Source organism: Podarcis tiliguerta (genome assembly GCF_965153285.1).
Source record: "Podarcis tiliguerta genome assembly, chromosome: 5".
Taxonomy (NCBI): Eukaryota; Metazoa; Chordata; class Lepidosauria; order Squamata; family Lacertidae; genus Podarcis; species Podarcis tiliguerta.
Window position 1 is genome coordinate 8,959,708 of NC_139538.1, and position 21,864 is coordinate 8,981,571.

General features: G+C 44.0%; 1 protein-coding gene across 11 annotated transcripts in view; it reads left to right on the top strand.

The window, feature by feature from the left end:
- Positions 1–21,864, top strand: part of MCF2L2 (MCF.2 cell line derived transforming sequence-like 2) — a 206,138-nt gene that overhangs the window by 130,559 nt on the left and 53,715 nt on the right. For all 11 annotated transcript variants that reach the window (XM_083441929.1, XM_083441932.1, XM_083441938.1 and 8 more), the window contains 3 exons: positions 11,797–11,863; positions 12,172–12,287; positions 13,011–13,080. In XM_083441929.1, the coding sequence (XP_083298055.1) occupies positions 11,797–11,863; positions 12,172–12,287; positions 13,011–13,080 (253 nt within the window). The remainder of the gene's footprint in view (positions 1–11,796; positions 11,864–12,171; positions 12,288–13,010; positions 13,081–21,864) is intronic.

Sequence of the window (21,864 nt, forward strand, 5' to 3'; positions counted from 1 at the left end):
TATCTTGATCCATATTTTTAACAATCATTTTCATTTTCTTTCTATTCAAAATAAAACCTGCCATTTTACTAAATTGTTCTGTTTCCTCTAGTACTTCTTTGGTACTTTTTAACGGTTCCTCCACTGTTAAAACCAAATAATCAGCAAATGCTTTAACTTTGTATTCATTTCGACCAACTGTAACTCCCTTAATTTTTTCATTTTTCCTTACTGATCTTAGAAGAACCTCCAGTACCATGATGAAAAGTAACGGTGACAGAGGACAACCCTGTCTTGTGCCTTTAGCTATTTTAATCTTTTCTGTTAGTATATTATTTACTATCAACTTTGCTGTTTGTTCTGGATATATCACTTTGATACCATTGAAAATCCCTTGACCTAAGTCCATCATCTCTAAATTCTTCAACATAAATTCCCAAGATATATTATCAAAGGCCTTTTCAGCGTCCACAAATATTAGCATAGCTTGTTTATCATTCCTGGCAGTCAGATATTCCACAATGTATATTATATTTCTTATATTATCTTTCATCTGTCTGCCAGGTAGAAAACCCGCTTGATCTTTATGAATATAGTCTTGCAATGTTTTTTCCAACCTTTGCTGATTTGTGAGCCACCTGGAGATTTTCGGAGAGGTGGGAGCAAGAGGGGGAAACGCTCCAAGTCATAAACAACTTTTGCAGTCACCTTTTGTCCCCGCAAGCAGTGTTGACAGTGGTAATCAGCGGGTGAACAGGATCTCCTTTACAAGGAGCGTTGGGTTACACTCATTTGCTCATCGCATTCAGGACAGAGGAAAAGTTCCACACACACCCCCAGCTGCGTGCCTAGTAAATGGGATGACGTGATGGCAGATGTGTTCTGCTTGGCTAGATGCATCTCAGGTGTCCCTCAGTCCTGGACATCCGTTCTGAATTAATACACAGGCCTGCTTATGCGACGAAACCCCTTCTCCCCGATAGGCAGTTGGGGGGAAGCGCCCTTTGAAATACTTCCCTGTGATTCTGTATGCTTTCATGTTGCTGTGGGGAGTTCCTGTGAGTCAGAAGCGGAGCATGGAATGGGAGCTGTTTACAATACAGCATTTCTATAGCACCGCACCGTTAAAAAAATTCTGCAAAAGGTTGCACTTTTGCTTTGGAAGATCAGGTTCAGCAAGATTGGTAACCAGATTGGCTGGTGATGACGTTTGTCTTCTACCCAGATTTGTGTTGCAGTACAAATAAAGTCAGGGTCTAACCTACCTGTTACGTTAATGGTGTGATTTAGCAATCCAATTTTTTTTAAAATACCAACCATGCTGGCGTGATTGGGAAGAAATTGTTCTTGCCAATTCAGAGTAGAGATGTACGGTTTAAGGTTTCCTTTTCCGGCATGACAATTAGCATTAAAAAAGAGGGGGGAATCCCATTGACCCCAATAGCAACTTTCCCCCCAAATGGTAATTGTCACATGGCAGGGCGGTTTTCAAGAAGGTGGAAAGCTTAAAAGCTTCAAGCTGTGTTTGTAGGGCCAATGATAATACAGTAGTACCTCGGGTTACATATGCTTCAGGTTACGTACGCTTCAGGTAAAAGACTCTGCTAACCCAGAAATAGTGCTTCAGGTTAAGAACTTTGCTTCAGGATGAGAACAGAAATTGTGCTCTGGCAGCGCGGCGGCAGCAGGAGGCCCCATTAGCTAAAGTGGTGCTTCAGGTTAAGAACAGTTTCAGGTTAAGTATGGACCTCTGGAACGAATTAAGTACTTAACCTGAGGTACCACTGTACACTCTTCAGAGACTCTTTAACTGTGGTTCCTTCTCTGCTTGGCAAGGGTTGGAGAAAAGCAACTACCAGACTTTTAGAAGACATCTGAAGCCAGCCCTGTTTAGGGAAGCTTTTAATGTTTAATAGGTTATTGCATTTTAATATTCTGTTGGAAGCCACCCAGAGTGACTGGGGAAACCCAGCCAGATGGGCGGGGTATAAATAATAAATTATTATTATAGATGACACTTTGGGTCCCTCCAAACTCTACAATTCTATTATTTTATTCCAGTGCTTTCCGTTAGCAGGAACAAAAGTGCACCCTAATAGCAAAATAAATAAATAAATGGATTTCTCACTACCTGAAGAATATATATATATTCTGAAATTTTCCTGGTCTTCAGAAAGAAAAGCAGCCCCAACCAACACACTAGCCCAAAACAGCTGGAGGACATCAGGCTGTGGAAGCCTGTGTTGTGTGCACGCCATTCATTTAAAACACTTTTTTAAAAAAATATGTTTTTATTAATTTACAACAAAAACAAAACAAAACATACATTGTTTTCACATCCCAATTTTCCCCAAGTCTTTCTTTTCTGGACTTCCTTCAGCTTTTCCGTAACTCTTTCGTAGTCATTATTAATTTACGCATTTCTTTTGTTTATATTGTCATTGTTTAAACCTTTTTTTCCTTCTATTCCCTTTTAACAATACCTCTTACATTTTCACAGTGCTGTTTTAAATCCCTCTAGCGTTATTTGGCCCTCATTTATACTCTCCAGATATTCAACAAATCTTCCCCAGTCCTCTGTGAACTTTTGGTCTCTTAAGTATCTAATTTTTCCAGTCATCTTATCCAACTCAGCATAATCTAACAGCTTCCTTCTCCATTCTTCCATCGTTGGTATTTCCTGTTGTTTCCATTTCTGAGCCAGCAACACCCTTACAGCTGTCACTGCATATTGGATAAACTTATTGTCCTTTCTTTTAACCTCTTTCCCTAAAATACCTAACAGAAAGACCTCTGGCTTCTTTGTAAATGTATATTTCAAAATCTTTTTCAATTCGTTGTATATCATTTCCCAGAAGCCTTTCACCTTCTTACATTCCCACCACATTTAAAATACATTTAAAGCAATCCTCCCCCCAAATATGGGAATTATAGTTTATCCTTCTCAGAACTACAGTTCCCAGCACCCTTTAAAAACTACGGTTCCCAGGATTCTTTTGCAAGTGCTCTAAATGTGTAATGCGCGGACAGTTAACTTCCCATAAAACAAGCTTCCTTGCCTTTCTCTGTCAAATGTTAAGTGTCACCATATGCAAAGCAAGATCTAGTTATACTGGCTTTGGCAAGCCTAATTAGGGACTTGTGCAACGTTCTGAAGCTGATAAACCATATCATTATTATTTGTGGTATACCTGCCGGCTCACACATATCTTGTGTGCCTATAAACAGTCAGATTAGCTCTAATTAAGAAATGCCGCAGTTCCTTTGAGCTTCCCTGGCAAGCGCATGTTGCCAAAACAGCAGTGCTGGGGTGGTTGGACAGTCATGGTTGTTGGATGAATGAGGAGGTTTCATAAAGAGCTTGGAGAAGAAAGAGAGCCAAAACAGACTTCTGACGACTATGAGCTTTTTTGGTGTGTGTTGTTTGGGTCAAATGTCCCCGCCGCCCAATCGCTCAGAGAAAAACAACCGCACACCATTGCTGTAAGTGAGGGATGGCAAAGCAAGATGATGTTTGCGGAAGTGCACTTGGTTGGAGTCGCAGTGGTCACATGGCTTCCTTTACAAGTCCTCTCTGAAGATGTAATAAGGGAGAGCAACGGGGCCTTTGAAATGGCCCATCAACAGCACCTGAATAAGCAGGCTGAGCATGAAGAAAAAGCTCACCTGGACACAACCTTCCTCCTCATAAGTCATTCATCCAAGAATCCAGGTCCCATAGGTAAAGGTAAAGGGACCCCTGACCATTAGGTCCAATCATGGCCGACTCTGGGGTTGCGGCGCTCATCTCACTTTATTGGCCAAGGGAACCGGCGTACAGCTTCCGGGTCATGTGGCCAGCATGACTAAGCTGCTTCTGGCGAACCAGAGCAGCACACGGAAACACCGTTTACCTTCCTGCCGGAGTGGTACCTATTTATCTACTTGCACTTTGACGTGCTTTTGAACTGCTAGGTTGGCAGGAGCAGGGACTGAGCAATGGGAGCTCACCCCATTGCAGGGATTTGAACCGCCGACCTTCTGATCGGCAAGTCCTAGGCTCTGTGGTTTAACCCACAGCACCATCCGCGTCCCATGCTTTCCCCATAATAAGGACTGGTGGCATGAGCTGTTCATTGAGGGTCGGAGAGCCCCTGCACTGTTGCCACACAGGCAAAGCTTCATCTCAAGAGCAGGCAGAAGCAACATTTGGGGAAAGGGAAATAGAGAACGCATTTGCACACTCATTTCAAAACATGCCCACCCACATGCACAAACAACATGGACCACAGCTTTCACTTTATTGCAAACCACTATGTACAGAAGCATGCTGTGAAACCACCCCACCCCCACCGGCTCCTGTGCATTTCAAGGGCAACGTGTTTGTACACACACAGGTAATGCCAGATAGCTATATTTGGGCAAATTTGGGTACAAAGTCAACATCCACAGCTCTATCCCTGCAGCAAGACAATTAAATGTTGCAATCGTTCTGTTGTGTTCTCTGACTTATCTCTTAAACAACAACAACTACCCAGCCTTTTGTTTTGCTGAGCAAGGGTTACTAAGAAACCAGGTGGCAAATGATGGGTTTTGTGCGCCCTGGTTGTTATCAGCATTAGGCTATAAGGATGAGACACCATGGCATGTTAATCACACGCAGTTCCTCCTCCCTGCTCAAACAACAGCTGCTCTGCATGTTCCTACAAGAGACTTCACCACCATTTCCAATCTATTCCTGCTCTCCCACTTTGCAGCTACTTTTGAACCCACTGGGCTTTCTAGAAGCTCAGCACCCTGGTGCTTTCTGGCTGAGAGTCAGCCTGCTATTGCTGCTCACATTTACTGTGCCCCTGAATGCCACTCCTAGAATCATATATAGAGTTGGAAGGGACCACGAGGGTTTTTGAATTCTGAATTTTTTGTTATTCACGTTTTATACTGTATTTTATGCTGTTTTTTGTTGCATCAATTAAGTGTTTTAAATTTGTTGTTAGCCTCCCTGAGCCCGGTTTTCTGAACTGGGAAGGGTGGGGTATAAAAATATTATTATTACTGTTATTATTGTTGTTATTATTATTATCATCTAATGCAGCCCCCTGCAATGAAGGAATCTTTGCCCGACGTGGGGCTCAAACCCACAACCCCGAGATCGGCCTCATACTCTGCCAACTGAGCTATCCTTGATAGTTTACGAAATTTACCAGCTGCCCTTCACCCAAAACCAATTCTAGGGCATGCATATACCAGATAAAAATATACAAGCAAACAACAAAGCATCAACTCATCCCCTTGCCTCCCTGCCGTACCAGGCTGCAGGTGAGAATTTCCAGGGAGAAAAGCGAGCACCCATATTTTCCTCCCCACAAGATTAAAGGCGTCATGATTGTGCAAATGAATCTGGCTGAATGCTTAATAAAGAGGTTTAGACTTGCACTCCAGCAGTTGCACCTGAAACCAACCTCGCTATAACCCTCACAGAAGCTATTTTCCTTTGGTTTGATCTGTAGACTCTCACATATCCCTGTTTATTTCTTTACAACTGGGAAACCCAGGAAGATGGGCAGATCTTTTGTTCTTCCTCTTGGTTGCGCCTCCCTGGGATCTTCCTTTATTTCATAAAAATATGCAGCTTGACTGCAAAAAGGAACAAAGCAATAAAGCAATAAAATTATCAATAAAAGCAGTTACAAACAGCAATTTAAAACATTTTAATGAAGAATTAAAGTCAGTAATGAGCTCAAGACTGATTAAGACACATGGAGATGTTAATCCATATCTGCATAATCTTGTCTAAATGAAAAAGATTTAAGCAGGTGCTAAACAGAATAGACACAGCAAACTATGGCAAGTTCTTAAAAAAATGGGAGTGCCTGATCACCTCATCTGTCTCCTGAGAAAATCTCTATGTGGGGCAAGAAGCTACAGTTAGAACTGGATACGGAACAACTGATTGGTTCAAAATTGGGAAAGGAGTACGACAAGGCTGTATATTGTCTCCCTACTTATTTAACTTATATGCAGAATTCATCATGCGAAAGGCTGGGCTGGATGAATCCCAAGCCGGAATTAAGATTGCCAGAAGAAATATCAACAACCTCAGATATGCAGATGACACAACCTTGATGGCAGAAAGTGAGGAGGAATTAAAGAACCTTTTATTGAGGGTGAAAGAGGAGAGCGCAAAATATGGTCTGAAGCTCAACATCAAAAAAACGAAGATCATGGCCACTGGTCCCATCACCTCCTGGCAAGTAGAAGGGGAAGAAATGGAGGCAGTGAGAGATTTTACTTTCTTGGGCTCCATGATCACTGCAGATGGTGACAGCAGCCACAAAATTAAAAGACGCCTGCTTCTTGGGAGAAAAGCAATGACAAACCTAGACAGCATCTTAAAAAGCAGAGACATCGCCTTGCCAACAAAGGTCCATATAGTAAAGCTATGATTTTCCCAGTAGTGATGTATGGAAGTGAGAGCTGGACCATCAAGAAGGCTGATCGCCGAAGAATTGATGCTTTTGAATTATGGTGCTGGAGGAGACTCTTGAGAGTCTCATGGACTGCAAGAAGATCAAACCTCTCCATTCTGAAGGAAATCAGCCCTGAGTGCTCACTGGAAGGACAGATCCTGAAGCTGAGGCTCCAAGACTTTGGCCACCTCATGAGAAGAGAAGACTCCCTGGAAAAGACCCTGATGTTGGGAAAGATGGAGGGCACAAGGAGAAGAGGACGACAGAGGACGAGATGGTTGGACTTGTCTTCAAATAAAAACATCTTGAAGGTCCCAGGCCACAGAGAAGTTAGGCTGGCCTCAACTAGAGCCAGGGCTTTTTCAGCCGTGGCTCCGATCTGGTGGAACACTCTGTCATAAGAGACCAGGGCCCTGCGGGACTTGACATCTTTCTGCAGGGCCTGCAAGACAGAACTGTTCCACCAGGCCTTTGGCCAGGGAACAGCCTGACTCCCTCCCTCGGCAATCTTCGCGGAGCTCTGGCCCAATGGTTGCTAGTGGCTTGAATTAATTAATTTTATAATGAATGATTTTAGAGTGTTGTTTGTGCTGTACTTTTGTACTGTTTTATTGTTGTTAGCCGCCCTGAGCCCGGCTTCGGCTGGGGAGGGCGGGATATAAATAAAATTTATTATTATTATTATTATTATTATAGCAACCAGCATGAGTTTGACCAAACTGCGGGAGGCAGTGAAAGGCAGGAGTGCCTGGCGTGCTCTGGTCCAGGGGGTCACAAAGAGTCGGACACGACTAAACGACTAAACAACAGAATAGAGCGATGAGCTTGCCTGATATCAAAAGGCAAGGAGTTTCAAAGTGTAGGTGCTGCGACACACACACAAAAAGATTTCTTACAAATGAGGAACAAGTATTAGGTGGCACCTGTTAAGTGCCGGTTCTGCTAATCAAAGCAGTTGAGTGGGGTAAGGTGATCTCAAAGGTAAGCTGGTCCCCAGTTGTTAGGGGTTTTATATACTAATAATAACACCTTGAACTGGTAGCAAACTGGTAGCAAATTAGCAACCAGTGCAGGTCTCTGAGCACAGGTGTTGTATGTTGGCAGGATCTCACTGCTGTCAGTGATTGTGCTGCAGCATCCTGCGCTAATCCAACCAAATGCTCCTCCGTAAAACGAAAGTGGGTCTCCAGGGTCCCAAACTCTCCTGCCTCAGTTCTGTCTCCCTGCCTGTTCCCAGAACATATTCTCCAACACTGCACAGACACTTGTGTGCTTGGGACACACATTCCAGAGGGGGAGCTGCTATTAGCCTTGTTACAACAAACAGAAGCATTGCGACGCCTTAAAGACAAACATATGCATTCTCTCTTCTTATTCTTCTCTTGGTAGCAGCTTCCTTGGAATCAGAGCCTAATAGAAAAATAAAATTGTAGAGTTGAGAGGGATCTCAGGGGTCATCTAGTCCAACCCCCTGCAATGCAAGAATCTCAACTAAAGCATCCATGACAGTTGGCCATCCATCTTCTGCTTACAAACCTCCAAGGAAGGAGAGCCCACCACCTCTCGTGGAAGTCTGTTCCACTGCCAAACAGCTCAGAAAGTTCTTCCTAGTGTTTTAGTTGGAATCTCCTTTCTTGCAACTTGAATCCGAGTTGGGTCTTACCCTCCAGAGCAGGAGAAAAAGAGATTGCTCCATGTGACAGCCCTTAAGATATCTGAAGATGGCTGCCGTATCTCCTCTCAGTCTCCTCTTTCCCAGGCTAAACAAACCCAGCTCCTTCAACTATTCCTCATCAGGCTTGGTTTAAATACCCTTTAACATCTTGGCTGCACACACATTCCAGCTTCTTGTCAATATCCTTCTTAAATTGTCGGCCGGAATAGGACACAGTACTCCAGGTGTGGTCTGACCAAAGTAGAATAGAGTGTACTATGACTATGTGCAATTTACTTCTGTTAATGCAGCCTAGAATAGCATTAGCTTTTTTTGCTGATGCACCACATTGTTGACTCATGCTCTGAGTATAGAGACAGCTGAAACCACAAGTCTTTCCCTCCAGCTGCTTCCTTCTTGTAGTTTCCAGCCCTTTAGCAGGTTTCCGTAGCACCGCCTCCAGTTTCCTGTGCATCAATGAAGTGATCATCCCCAATACTAAGTAATATTGTCTCTCTTCCCACCAGGACTTAGTTTGAAGCTCTCCTGATCAGGTTCATGAGATTCTGAGGAAGCACACTCTTCCCAACTGTTGTGAGGTGCAACCCATCTATCCCCAAAGCCCTTCCTCAAAGAATTAGAGACCGTGGTCCCAGAAGCCAAAACTTTCACCACAATGCCACCTGTGCATCCAGTGGTTTTACTTCCAGTATTTTCCTCTCTGTCCTGCGTCATGACCTTCAACAGGAAGGAGTGGTGAAAAAGGGCCTTCAGCTTTCTAGCCAGAGTCTCTTAGTCCCTAAGACTAGATCAGATGCAAGATAAAGTATTGCTGAGGAAGTGAGCTCCTGGCAACACAACCCCAAGACTATCATTGCCTCGCATCTTTGCAGCCTCTCCACCCCCTTATCAAAGATTGCTGCCCACACCCAATTTCCGCCCCTTGCCGCAAGCGCCTCTCCATTCATTTGCTCTGCAAACATCTCCCTGCATAGGCTTTTCAGGCAGGGCGTGCGAATAAACAATTTACCCAAACAGTTTGCTTATTTAAAAGAGCACACAAACATTGGTGCTCAAATAGAATGTCTAATCCCACAAGCCCTGTTCCCACATTCCCTTCGTACACCACCATCTCCTGACCCCAATGTCTGTGGGCCTAACCAGTTCCACCCCTCTGACCTTGGTGCCTTCAGAGAAGGTCTGAAGCAGGAACTGGCTATATGTGTATCGGACCCACCTCCATGTGAATCTGGAGCCTGAAGGCTCCACTATCAGGGCCAAATCCTACTTCTGGTCTATGCTGGGAGGTCAGAGGGGCAAGAGCCAGCTGGCTGTGCAAACATCTGGGCACTAGGAAATGCAGCCCCTGCAACTCCCTCAACGCATTCGCTTTTTTATTATGATTATTGCATGGAGGGGATGCCTGCAAATGGGTGAAGCAGTGCACTGACATGAGGACAAGAATCGTGTCCACACCCTGGAGATTTGACAGGCCCGTTTTACAGTTCAGCCTAAAAGTGTCAGACCAACCAGCCTCCTTCTCTTCCACAGCTCTTCCTTTAAACACACCTCTCCCTACCTCTAACCCACACTCTCCTTCTTTCATCCCCAAACCCCCTCTTGATCCTCCATAGTACCACAGATCCCACCTTTAACCCCAGCCACTTCCACCTGCCCCCTCCCCAATTCCTCCTCCTCTCTGGCTCCCCCCACCCTCACTGGAGGCTAAAAACTGCTATGCTTAAAACCTCCCTCTCTCCCATATTGCCACTCATTTCCCCTTGACTCCCAGCCAGTTCCACCTGCCCCTCCCCAGTTCCTTCTCTTTCCCTCCCCGCCCACCCACCAGAAGACTAAAACTGTTATATTTACCTTCCTTTGCTCACTTTCCCCCCCACCTCCCAGCATCACACTGTTTTTACAAGAACCCTGCCCCTGCCTTTATAACCTTGGGAAGCAGCCAATGAAAACAGACTGATGACGCATTGCAAATTTATTATACAGTAAGATAAATCATTTATGTGACAAAGTAGAGAGCCAGTCCAAGAAACAGAAAGCAGAATTGTTTATATTAAATCGTAGTGGTGTGTACCTGTCGCCAAATCATATCATATTGAAAACGATCACACGCACACATGCAGTTAAGTTAAACGTTGCTTATTTGTGTCACTTGTTAATGTTTCTTTGTTTTGAAGAGCGGTGTTGGGAGTCCTGGAAGTAATAATTAGTGCTGACAATGAATGGGGGTCCAGCTACTCATATAAAACAATGTTTTAAGAAGGCAAACCCAAAATCCAGGCAAAACAGGGACAAAACTGAACAATGATTTGCCAGGGTCAGGTACAATCAGGACTGCAGATGGAGTTGACTGATGACATTTACCACCCCAAACCTTTTGTCCTTGATTCCCCATAATCCACAAGAGGTCTGGAGGGTGGCAACATGAGAACAGGCCATTTCAGTGGTGGTTACCCACTTGTGGAATGCTCTCCTCAGGGAGACTCGCCTGGCACCATCATTACATAAATTTAGATGCTTGTTTTCCACCAGGCCATTGGCTTTTAATTATCTGCGACCTCCTTCAGTGAGTGGGATTTTTTAATCCTGCTTTAAAGGGGGGGAAAGAACCTGTTTTAGATTTTTCTGTGTTTTGCTTTATGATGGTTTTAATGTATGCTCTTTAGTTATTGCTGTAAGATGCTTTGTGTTACATTGGTATTTTTTTTTAAAGAAAAGGACCAATAAGTTTAATATAGATCAATTCATTGGATGTGGCATGGCAGAACAGGATCTAGAATTTATATCCCAATGTGAAAAGGGACCCTCTCTTTTCTTTGGCTACCCTACTTCCAAATCTGGAGTACTTTGCATCAACAGTGTGGTGTGGTGGTTATTGTGTTGGACTGAGATTCGAGCTACCCATGGAGTGACTTTGGGCCACTCACTGACTCACAACCTCACCACACAGGGTTGTTGTGAGGATAAAATGGAGAAGAGGCTTGGGTTCCTTGAAGTGGGAGGGGAAAGGCAGGATATCTGAGTCTTTGGGCTTGCCGATCACAAGGTCGGCGGTTCGAATCCCTACAACGGGGTGAGCTCCTGTTGCTCAGTCCCTACTCCTGCCAACCTAGCAGTTCGAAAGCATGCCAGTGCAAGTAGATAAATAGGTACTACTGTGGTGGGAAGGTAAGCGGCGTTTCCATGCGCTCTGGCTTCCATCATGGTGTTCTTTTATGCCAGAAGTTGTTTAGTCATGCTGGTCACATGACCCGGAAAGCTGTCTGTGGACAAATGCTGGCTCCCTTGGCCTGAAAGCAAAGTGAGCGAAGCAACACCATAGTCACTTTTGACTGGGGTCCTTTATCTTTACCTTGTTGTTGTTGTTGTTTAGCCGTTTAGTCGTTTAGTCGTGTCCGATTCTTCGTGACCCCATGGACCAGAGCACGCCAGGCATCCCTGTCTTCCACTGCCTCCCGCAGCTTGGTCAGACTCATGTTTGTCGCTTCAAGAACACTGTCCAACCATCTCGTCCTCTGTCGTCCCCTTCTCCTTGTGTACCTTTACCTATAATGTTTTAAAAATACTGTGCAATGCTCAGCCTTGAATTTAAATTTATTACTTCACCTTCTGCAAAGCAACATGTATTTTAAAAGCACGGTTTAGCAGCAGAAACTACTATAAGTCTCTCTCTCTCTCATCTTTCTCTTTTCTTAGCCATATAATAAATGAACTGATAGAAACAGAACGGGTTTATGCAGAGGAACTTCAAAGCATAATAGAGGTAAGCTGAGTATTTGCGGAAACTGAGGGTGAAGACTGATGGGAGGGAGCTTTCACATACCCTCCAACATTTCTCCGATGAAAATAGGGATGTACTATTCAATAATAGTAATAACAATATACTGTTATTACAGATTAGATTATTATAGATTGTGGGTGTGATGCTTTGCTCAGATTCATGGTTGAGCTTTATATGCAAACCATTGCTTTTCTTAATTGACAAAACAGCAGCAACTACAGCACCCTAACCTATATTTTTACCCTTTTGTTCTCACCATGTAACTCTTTCCCCCCTCTTATCTTAAACAGGGCTATGTATCTGAAATGGACAATCCTGATTTAATTCACTTGATCCCAACGGCGGTGTCAAACAAGAAAGAAGTTCTTTTTGGAAACCTCTCAGAGATTTATGAATTCCACAACAGGTTTGCACACTTCCTGACATGCTGTTCTGTTGGGACCACACATGGGTGCTTTAAAACAGAAGTTGTGGAGCAGCCCACATGGATGCAGTGCCTTCGATATGTGATAATTTTGCCTTGCAAACAATCATCTTCCAGCACCAGTCCCCAGGGCTAACTTCTGATCATCCTTGACTGAAGCTATAGACCATGGGTAGGCAAACTAAGGCCCGGGGGCCGGATCCGGCCCAATCGCCTTCTAAATCTGGCCCATGGACAGTCCGGGAATCAGCATGTTTTTCATGGGTAGAATGTGTCCTTTTATTTAAAGTGCATCTCTGGGTTATTTGTGGGGCCTGCCTGGTATTTTTACATGAGCAGAATGTCTGTTTTTACTTAAAATGCACCTCTGGGTTATTTGTGGGACATAGGAATCCGTTCATTTTTTGTTTCAGTCCAGCCCCCTGCAAGGTCTGATGGACAGTGGACCGGCCCCCAGCTGACCCCTGCTATAGACCAACCTGGCACTCTCTGGATGTTTGAAACTACAATTCCCATCAGTTTTAGCCAGCAGGAGGGAGAGTAGCAGGATGGTCCCCAAACATGATGTAGAAGCCTTTACAATATACACAATCGGCTTCTGGTAGATATTTCCCACCAGGCCTGGATCCAAATGGGGGTTTGACACTCAAATGCAGAATGACATAACTTCTCCTCATGCCTCTTTTGCTTTTATCTCCATTCCAGAATCTTCCTCAAAGAGCTGGAAAGCTGCATTGAAAACCCAGAGCTTCTTGGTCGGTGTTTTTTAAAAAGAGTAAGTGAATGTCAGTTCCTTGGTTAATCTGGTTTGTGAGGTAGGTGTGTGAACTAGGCTTCTGAAGCATTTGGTCACTCAGCAGTCAAGTGGCCATTAGCCAGATTGTCAGGGCTGACAGAGGGCTGGGCCCAGATGTTCTGAGGCATCACTGGCTGCCCTCCCATCCAGGACATCAACTGGATGCATGGGTATCCGGCACCGTTGTTGCACCAGGACTTCGCTATTCACCTGCCAGGAGCACAGAGTACATCCTTCCAGACAGGCCCCTGGAGCCCAGCATTTCAAAAGGCAGCGTGAAAGTAGGAAGTTCAGGTGGTACCTGGTGAGGAAAATTTCTTGTCACCCCCCATTGATTTTTTTTAATTTTTTTTTTTTTGCCTGCAAAATTGGTTTTACGTTATTTCATATTTTCTTACAAAGGAATAATAATAAGTAATAATAATAATAATAATAAACTTTTATTTATATCAATCCCTCCCTGGCCAAAGTTGGGCTCAGGGCCGCTAACATCAGATACATAACATTGGTATAAAATCAAACAATAATTAAATTACCTCCTAAAAACATGTCAAAACCAAACTGAAGTCTAATTAGATGGCTTTCCGCAGGGTTAGGGTTGGGAGCAATAAATGCTCCACTGAATTGAAATTTCAGCCTTCGCTCTTATTAATTAATTATAAGTATCATCCACTTATTTACACAACGTTAACACACGTGTTAGTGTTTTCTTTTTGTCTGTTTATTTTTCCTCTGTTGTATGTCTTTTGTTTTTTTGTGGAAATTTCAATAAAAAGCAAATTTTTTAAAAAAAAAGAAATTTCAGCCTTCGCGATAGGAAAATGGCCCAGTAAACAGCTATTTTCGTGGAGGAGGGTCAATATATTAACTGATATGCATGAAATTTCATATACAGCTATATACTCCCTAGTGTAGTAAGATAAGATCTTTGGATCTTTGGGGAAAAAAACTTTTTTATGAACTGCCCTAGTAGGGCAGTAGTTGTTCCTTGATAATTTGTCCACCCCGCCTCCATGATGAGACCTGGGGCAGACCGCCCCCGCCCCCCCTTCCTATGCCCCTGAGCCCCACAATGCTTTTTTTGTTGCTCCTACTGCATATGTTGGACGGATTGTCTCTAATGCAGAACACTGATTGGCAGTAACATAGAAGCCTAGAATTGTCGAGTTGGAAGGGGCTCTGAAGGTCATCCAGTCCAACCCCTTGGAATGCAGGAATAACACGGCCGGGGCTTTGGTACACTGCATGCATTAACACAGATGACACTCCTTTGCATTCCAGTGCATTCCTTTGTCTGTGTGGAAAGCGTTATATGTGGACGACGTCTCTTGTTGCACTGGGCTGCAAGAAAGGTCTGTGGTCAGCTGTGTGACCTGCGTTTCGATTTCTGTTCTCAACTCTTATCGTGAGGGGTCCCACTGCTTACACAAAAGCAGCATCAGACAGTGTATAAATTGGACTCGCAGACTGTCTGTCTGGACTTCATATGCAATGCGCTAAAAGACAATCCTCACTTTTGCAGGGAGAAACGTGAGCATAGATGAATTTGTCATCCTGCATCTCCATAAAGGCTGTTTTGCACCATAAATGATTTAACCTAGCTTGTGAAATAAATACACTGAGGGACGGTTATCTGATCTCCACCACTCCAGCCTCCCACCCCCTGCACTGATCATGATCCTTTCATTTTATTGCAGCTTGATATAAACAGGTAGCTGGTGAAGCTTCTCCCACGATTCATCTTCCTGCAGGAAAAAGTTCCCCCACTTACATTGTTGTGTCAGGCAGCTGTTGAAAGAGCAGAGCCAGTTTAAAAAAATGCAAGTTGTTCAATATTAGGAATAAGTTTCATTTGTTGTTGTTTAGTTGTTTAGTCGTGTCCGACTCTTCGTGACCCCATGGACCAGAGCACACCAGGCACTTCTGTCTTCCACTGCCTCCCGCAGTTTGGTCAGACTCATGCTGGTAGCTTCGAGAACACTGTCCAACCATCTCGTCCTCTGTCGCCCCTTTCTCCTTGTGTCCTCCATCTTTCCCAACATCAGGGTCTTTTCCAGGGAGTCTTCTCTTCTCATGAGGTGACCAAAGTATTGGAGTCTCAGCTTCAGGATCTGTCCTTCCAGTGAGCACTCAGGGCTGATTTCCTTCAGAAGGGATAGGTTTGATCTTCTTGCAGTCCATGGGACTCTCAAGAGTCTCCTCCAGCACCATAATTCAAAACCATAAATTCTTCGGCCATCAGCCTTCTTTATGGTCCAGCTCTCACTTCTATACATCACTACTGGAAAACCATAGCTTTAACTATACGGACCTTTGTCGGCAAGGTGATGTCTCTGCTTTTTAAGATGCTGTCTAGGTTTGTCATTGCTTTTCTCCCAAGGAGCAGGCGTCTTTTAATTTCGTGACGGCAGTCACCATCTGCAGTGATCATAGAGCCCAAGAAAGTAAAATCTCTCACTGCCTCCTTTATAAGTTTCATGGGGCAGGATTATTGCTGCATTGTTAGGCATGGTTCCAGTAATTACTACTGGTAGCAACTGCAGGAAACTGGGGGTGCCATATTGCAGGTGTGGGGAACCTTCTTGCCTCCCAAATGTTGCTGAACTACAACTCCCACAATCCTTGGTCCTTGTCCTACTTGTGGCCTGATGGGAGTTTTAGTTCAGCAAATATCTGGCAGGCCAAAAGTTCCCCACCTGCCATATTGCTGGATTTAGGAGCAGGGCCAAGAGGGTTAATGAGGGGAGGGAAAGGAGGCCAAGAGCCCCCAGAAACCTGGAGCCTGCCAGGCATGTTTGGATAGCTCAGTTCGTCGAGCATGAAACTCTTACTCTCAGGGTTATGGGTTCAAGCCCCACGTTGGGCAAAAGAGTCCTGCATTGCAAGGGCTTGGACAAATGACCCTTGTGGTCCCTTCCAACTGTGATTCTATGACCACAAGAAGGATGGGGGTGATGAGAATAGCACCCTATTTGTGCTAGTCCCAAGCATCAGGCAGTTTGCTGGCTTTCGCAGATCCAGAGGCTGTTCCCTAGGCCTAGACCAACCTGCTCTTCCCACAGCCTTCTCAGTGGTGGCACCCCATTTGTGGCGTTCCATCGTCAGAGGCAGGCCTGCCTGGCACCAACACTGTTTTCGTTTCAGTGCCAGGCAAAGGCATTTTTTCCCTCCCATACTTTTCAACATATTTTAACAGGGCAACCCTATCTATCTATCTATCTATCTATCTATCTATCATCATCTATCTATCTGGAAGTAAGACTCAATGAGTTCAATGGGACTTACTGTATCAGGCATCTGAGCATAAGACTGCATCCTCAATGTGCATTTATTGTTTTAATATGTCACTTTTTAAGTGCGGGGTTTGTTTTGATTTTGTAAACCTCCACAGAAGTGTGGACATTATTTATTTTAAATTTTAAATGAATAAATTTTAAATGCATAAACAAATTGTTAAGTCCAAGGAGCAGACCATACAGAGTTGCTCTCCCCCAACTCTGATAAGTTGGCAACTGTATGGAGATTTATCTCCTTATCATGTAGTCTGGATTCATTTATCTCCTTTCCCTTTTTTTTCTTATTTCCTTCTGCACATTTTGAGAAACTAATAGAAGCCTCTCTCTCTCTCTCTCTCTCTCTCTGTGTGTGTGTGTGTGTGTGAGAGAGAGAGAGAGAGAGAGAGAGAGAGAGAGAATTCTGAAGGACAAACCTTCCGTCCATTTGTGCGCAAACGGCAAAAAATAAATGCAGAGAATTGCCTGCAACTGTTGTTTCATTGAAGTGAGACAGTTCCAGTGTATTCCTGCTCATTCAGCGGAATATTGACATCCATCCTGCTGTGGATTTCCCCGTTCATCGTGGCCAGAGACAAGTGCTTTGCTAGAGACAGAGAAAGGAACAGCATGGGAAGGCTGGACAAAGGCTTGCTCAGACTGGAAACTCCATCACTGCAAAACGATGTTGCCTAGGAAGAACAGCTTGCTTTTAAAAATAGGGCTCTGCTATCTTTAACTATATTGTGTCTATTTGTGCAGATGGAGACAAACCCTTTTATGATACCACAGGGGTGGGCAACCTCCGGCCTAGGGGGCTAATTAAGCCTGCCAGACCTCCCAGTTTCAGCTTAGGTAGACACTGCTGGGCCAAAGGGGGTTTGCAGGCACCAGCAAAACCCGTGTCCAGCGCTTCTTAAATGCTGGTAGTTCACTGGCCATCAGGGCTTTCATAATATGGTGCCTGAAGCATTAAGCATGCCCCCACAAAGCAAGACACAGTGATAACAGCACAATTTCTGTTCTCATCCTGAAGCAAAGTTCTTAACCCGAGGTACTATTTCTGGGTTAGTGGAGTCTGTAACCTGAAGCGTCTGTAACCCGAAGCGTCTGTAACCCGAGGTACCACTGTAGAGCTAAACCCAAACCTTATAATCACCTCCAAGCTAAATGCCTGCTCAATCCTCTTACCTAGGGAAGGTTTCCTAGCCCTGGGTAGAGCTTCTTCCTGGTCCCATACTTAATGTATCTGTGTATGTAAGTACATGTGGTGTTAACATGAGCCTCATCTTTCTGAATGGTGATAAGCTTCAGGGGTGCTGGACCATGGCTGGCTTAGAAGGTCTGTTGCTCAGTGAGTAGAGCATTTGTTTGGCACGCAGAAGATCCTTGGTCCAATCCGCAGCATCTTCAAGTAGGGTGGGAGAGACTCGCTGGCTGCAATCCTGCAGAGCCACTACCAATCCTTGTAGGCCAGGGCTTTGCAAACTGGGGTCCAAAAGCTTCATTCAGTTGTTCCGTGGCATGTCCATAAGAATACCATTAAAAACCATGCAGCGTCTAGCACAGAGCATTGCGATGGCTGCAACAGGCAGAAAAATCATTTAGTGGCTCTCCAAGACTTCAGCCGTTTTCAAGTGGTCCTTGATGAGGGGAGAGGGATAGTTTGGGAACCACAGTGGTGAGGGCAAAACTGATCTAGATGGACTCAGTAGAAGACTGAGACTTCTTCTTGAAGACCTTGTTCCAACAGGCCTTGGGGAACTGTTTGCTTTTAAGGAAAGGGCTGCTTTAATTATAGCTATCTGTTTGTTTTTATAGATTTTATATAGGGATATAGTTTTAATTCTGTCACTGTTAAATTTTTTAAGTAAATGATCCTCCCCATGTGTTTAGCAGTTCTTTTTTTTTATCTGTAAGCCGCCTAGAGTTGTGAACCACCCTGTGATCTTTGAATGAAGGGCAATATGCAAATTAAACAAACAGAGTCCCATCAGGGAAAAAGACAGGATATAAATACATAAATAAAATAAGACTGTTCCCTATGTTCATTCAGAAGGAGGAAATTGGAGACTTACTGGCATTTTGTAATGCTTGTGTTTACTTAAAAACAGGTTGAGCAGATCTTGTAACTTTTCCGATGTCTGATCTCTTATCAGATCAACCAGCACCCGAAGATGTTTACAAGACCCAAATCTCTGTGTCTTTTCTCAGTCTCTATCAAAGCTGCAGCCTCTTGTTCCTCTTGCAGACACCTGGTTCTCCACATCCCTGCAAGGAAGAGGGGTTAGGGTGGCCAAGTGAAAAAGAGGGCTGGCCCCTTGTGCTTTTAACCAGGCAGAGGGCCTTCTTGGTGGTGGCACCCACCCTGTGGAATGCCCTCCCATCAGATGTCAAGGAAATAAACAACTATCCGACTTCTAGAAGACATCTGAAGGCAGCCCTGTTTGAAGTTTTATTCTGTTTTTAATGTTGAAAGCTGCCCAGAATAATGTTTATTCTGTTTTTAATGTTGAAAGCTGCCCAGAGTGGCTGGGGAAACCCAGCCAGATGGGCGGGGCAGAAATAATAAATTATTTTATTTTATTTTATTTTATTATTTTTGTGTAAAAAATTGAGTTTCATCTGATGCAGCTGAGCACAAGTTCTACACTACCTGCCCTCCTTTCCATCTGGTCCCCGCCATGTGGAGGGTGGATGAGAAAATCATGCCCATTTTCCAAAATGGATCCCATCTTCTAAAACAGTTTCAGAGTATTTGCTATGCATTGTGGACCATTTGCCTGTCATTTCCCCAGCAAATGAGATACTTGCTAGCTAGTAATCTTCAGTGGAGGAGACTCTTGAGAGCCCCATGGACTGCAAGAAGATCAAACGTATCCATTCTGAAGGCAATCAGCCCTGAGTGCTCACTGGAAGGACAGATCCTGAAGCTGAGGCTCCAATACTTTGGCCACCTCATGAGACACGACTAAACAACAATCTTCAGTAGTCCTATGGGCTCCATTAATCCTCTTTTTTGTGTATTAATATAACAAAGGTGTTTGTTTGTTTGTTTGTTTGTTTTTAATCAAATGAATGTTGGTTGGGGGGGAAAGCAGCATGTTGTTATGGTGCTGTTTTATTGGGGTTTTTACTTTCAGAGATTTTAAATATTAAGTGGTTTACAAATACATACAAATTAAATAAATACATACCACCATAGCTGTCAACCTTCCTTTTTTTGGTGGGAAATTCCCTTATTCCAGCGCCGTTTCCCACGGCTTCCCGCTGCTATCCCGGATTGTTAGATATCCCGTAGACTGTCCCCGGGACAGGTGAGGCTGCTGATCCCTTATTTTCAAATCTGAAAGTTGACAGCTATGCATACAACTGATAACATGGCAAATAAAATAGGCTGTGCATACATTTTCAGCAAATACTAGACATATCCTGGTTCATTAAAGACTCAGGGAATTAAAAGGTCATAACTAACCTAAACATTGACAATGAAGGAACTAGATGTGGGGAGAACAGACCCTGTTTCCTAAAAAGGCTCTTTCCTCGGTCAACTGCCTGAGATCTTCGGATGAAGGGTGGTATGCAAATTTATTAAATAATAAAAATAAACAATAATAGCCATGACACAAGCGTAGTGGTGGGGGTACATTTTACAGGGTCCGAGAGATTCCCAGGGGCCCAGCTCAGGAATCAATCATATTACTATGAGGAAAGAAACTGAGTCTACATTGTTGACCGTACTTGGCTATATTTACGGAAACTTATTTCCAGGTAATCTGCTTTGCAGATCTTGTTATATTTGCTGGAGTCAACCAGGAGTATTAGAGCAGAACAAGCAATGTTCCTTACATTGCTTGTCCCAGGCTGAAGACTCAGAGAATATGCCTGGGCAGTTTGAGATAGACAGATTTGTGCTTTTCCTATGTGACATCATCAATCAATACCGTTAGCTCCAGCGTTCCTTGTGTAGAGCGAGGAGAGTCGGTTGAAGAGAGGGACAGGCATCCTAACAACCCAGGCAGACATTCCAGGGATGCAGCTTGTAGGATCTGCAAAACCTAAATATGAATGAGTAGATGTCTGTTTCATAAACAAGCTTTTTCAGAGAATTTTCCACGTGATATCTTGCACCTGAGAAAGAAAGAAAAAACCTACTTCTGGAAAAAGGCATGAACTATCTTCACTGGTGTTATTTATACATAAATAAATCCTGCAGCTGACATACAATGAGGTCTGCATAGCTCTATGGGGCAAGGATATTTTTCCATCAAGTGTGTACCTGCAAGAGAAATTAACATCAGGGAGAAAACGAAAAACTCATTTGTCTTGCGAGTTTTTCGTCTTCCGAGGCATTCGTCTTGCGAGGTAACACTGTATGTCCAATTCTGGGTGCCACAATTTAAGAAGGATGTTGACAAGCTGGAACGTGTGCAGAGTAGGGTGACGAAAGATGATCAAGGGTCTGGAAACCAAGCCTGATGAGGAACGGTTGAAGGAGCTGGGTATGTTTAGCCTGGAAAAGAGGAGACAAGAGAGAAAATTTGATATGGAAGATGGAGCAAGTTTGTTTTCTCCTGCTCCGGAGGGTAGGACTCGAACCAATGGCTTCAGTTTAGAAGAAAGGAGATTCCAGCAAATCGTAAGGAAGAACTTTCTGACAGTAAGAGCCGCGTGACAGTGGAATAGTCTCCCTTGGGTGGCTCTTCTTCCTTGGAGGTTTTTAAGCAGAGGTTGGATGGCTATCTGTCATGGATGCTTTAGTTGAGATTCATTGATTGCAGGGGGTTGGACTAGATGACCCTCGGGGTCCCTTCTATGATTCTATCTGCAGAGGAACTGAACCCTCAGAGAAAAAAATCTAGCTGGAAACCTGCAAGCATCAGAATCACAGACATGATCTGCTTCGCGTTGTCTTTTGTGTTTGTGGAGCTCCTTGGTTTTATTTTCCTCGTTGCTTTGGTTACTTTTGTGGTCTGTCAGGCATGGAAGAGAACACGATGAGTTATTTAGATTCCTGAAACAAATTTACTGTTAATTTTGCATTAAACCAGACCATTAATTTTGATGCGCTGTGTATTTAAAAGTCCCGTGCGATGTCTTCGCCCAGTGAGCAGAAAATGTGCAGCTATTTTTCTCCACGGAGGGGAAAGAAAAATTAGGGTGTTGTGTTTTTGTGTTTTTTTAAAAAGCCGTTAATGTGGTCCCTCATAAATTGGGCAAGGCTATAAATCTTGCAGAGGCAACGAGAATTGCTCACTTGTGAAATCCTCGCAGCTCCTGTGAGGAATAGCCTTTTTTTGTTTCTGACCATCTTCTCTGAAGCATTAAAGTATTCCTGTTTTAATGGCGAAGCTGAGGCACGGAGGCACGATCTGCGCCAACCTTCCGCCACAATTCAAGCTTTGTTTCCAGGGAGTGAAGAGGGGCCCGGTGCTCATCCCAAAATGTAATTCTCTTGGATTCTTGCGCTCTCCCTGACACAGCACAAAAA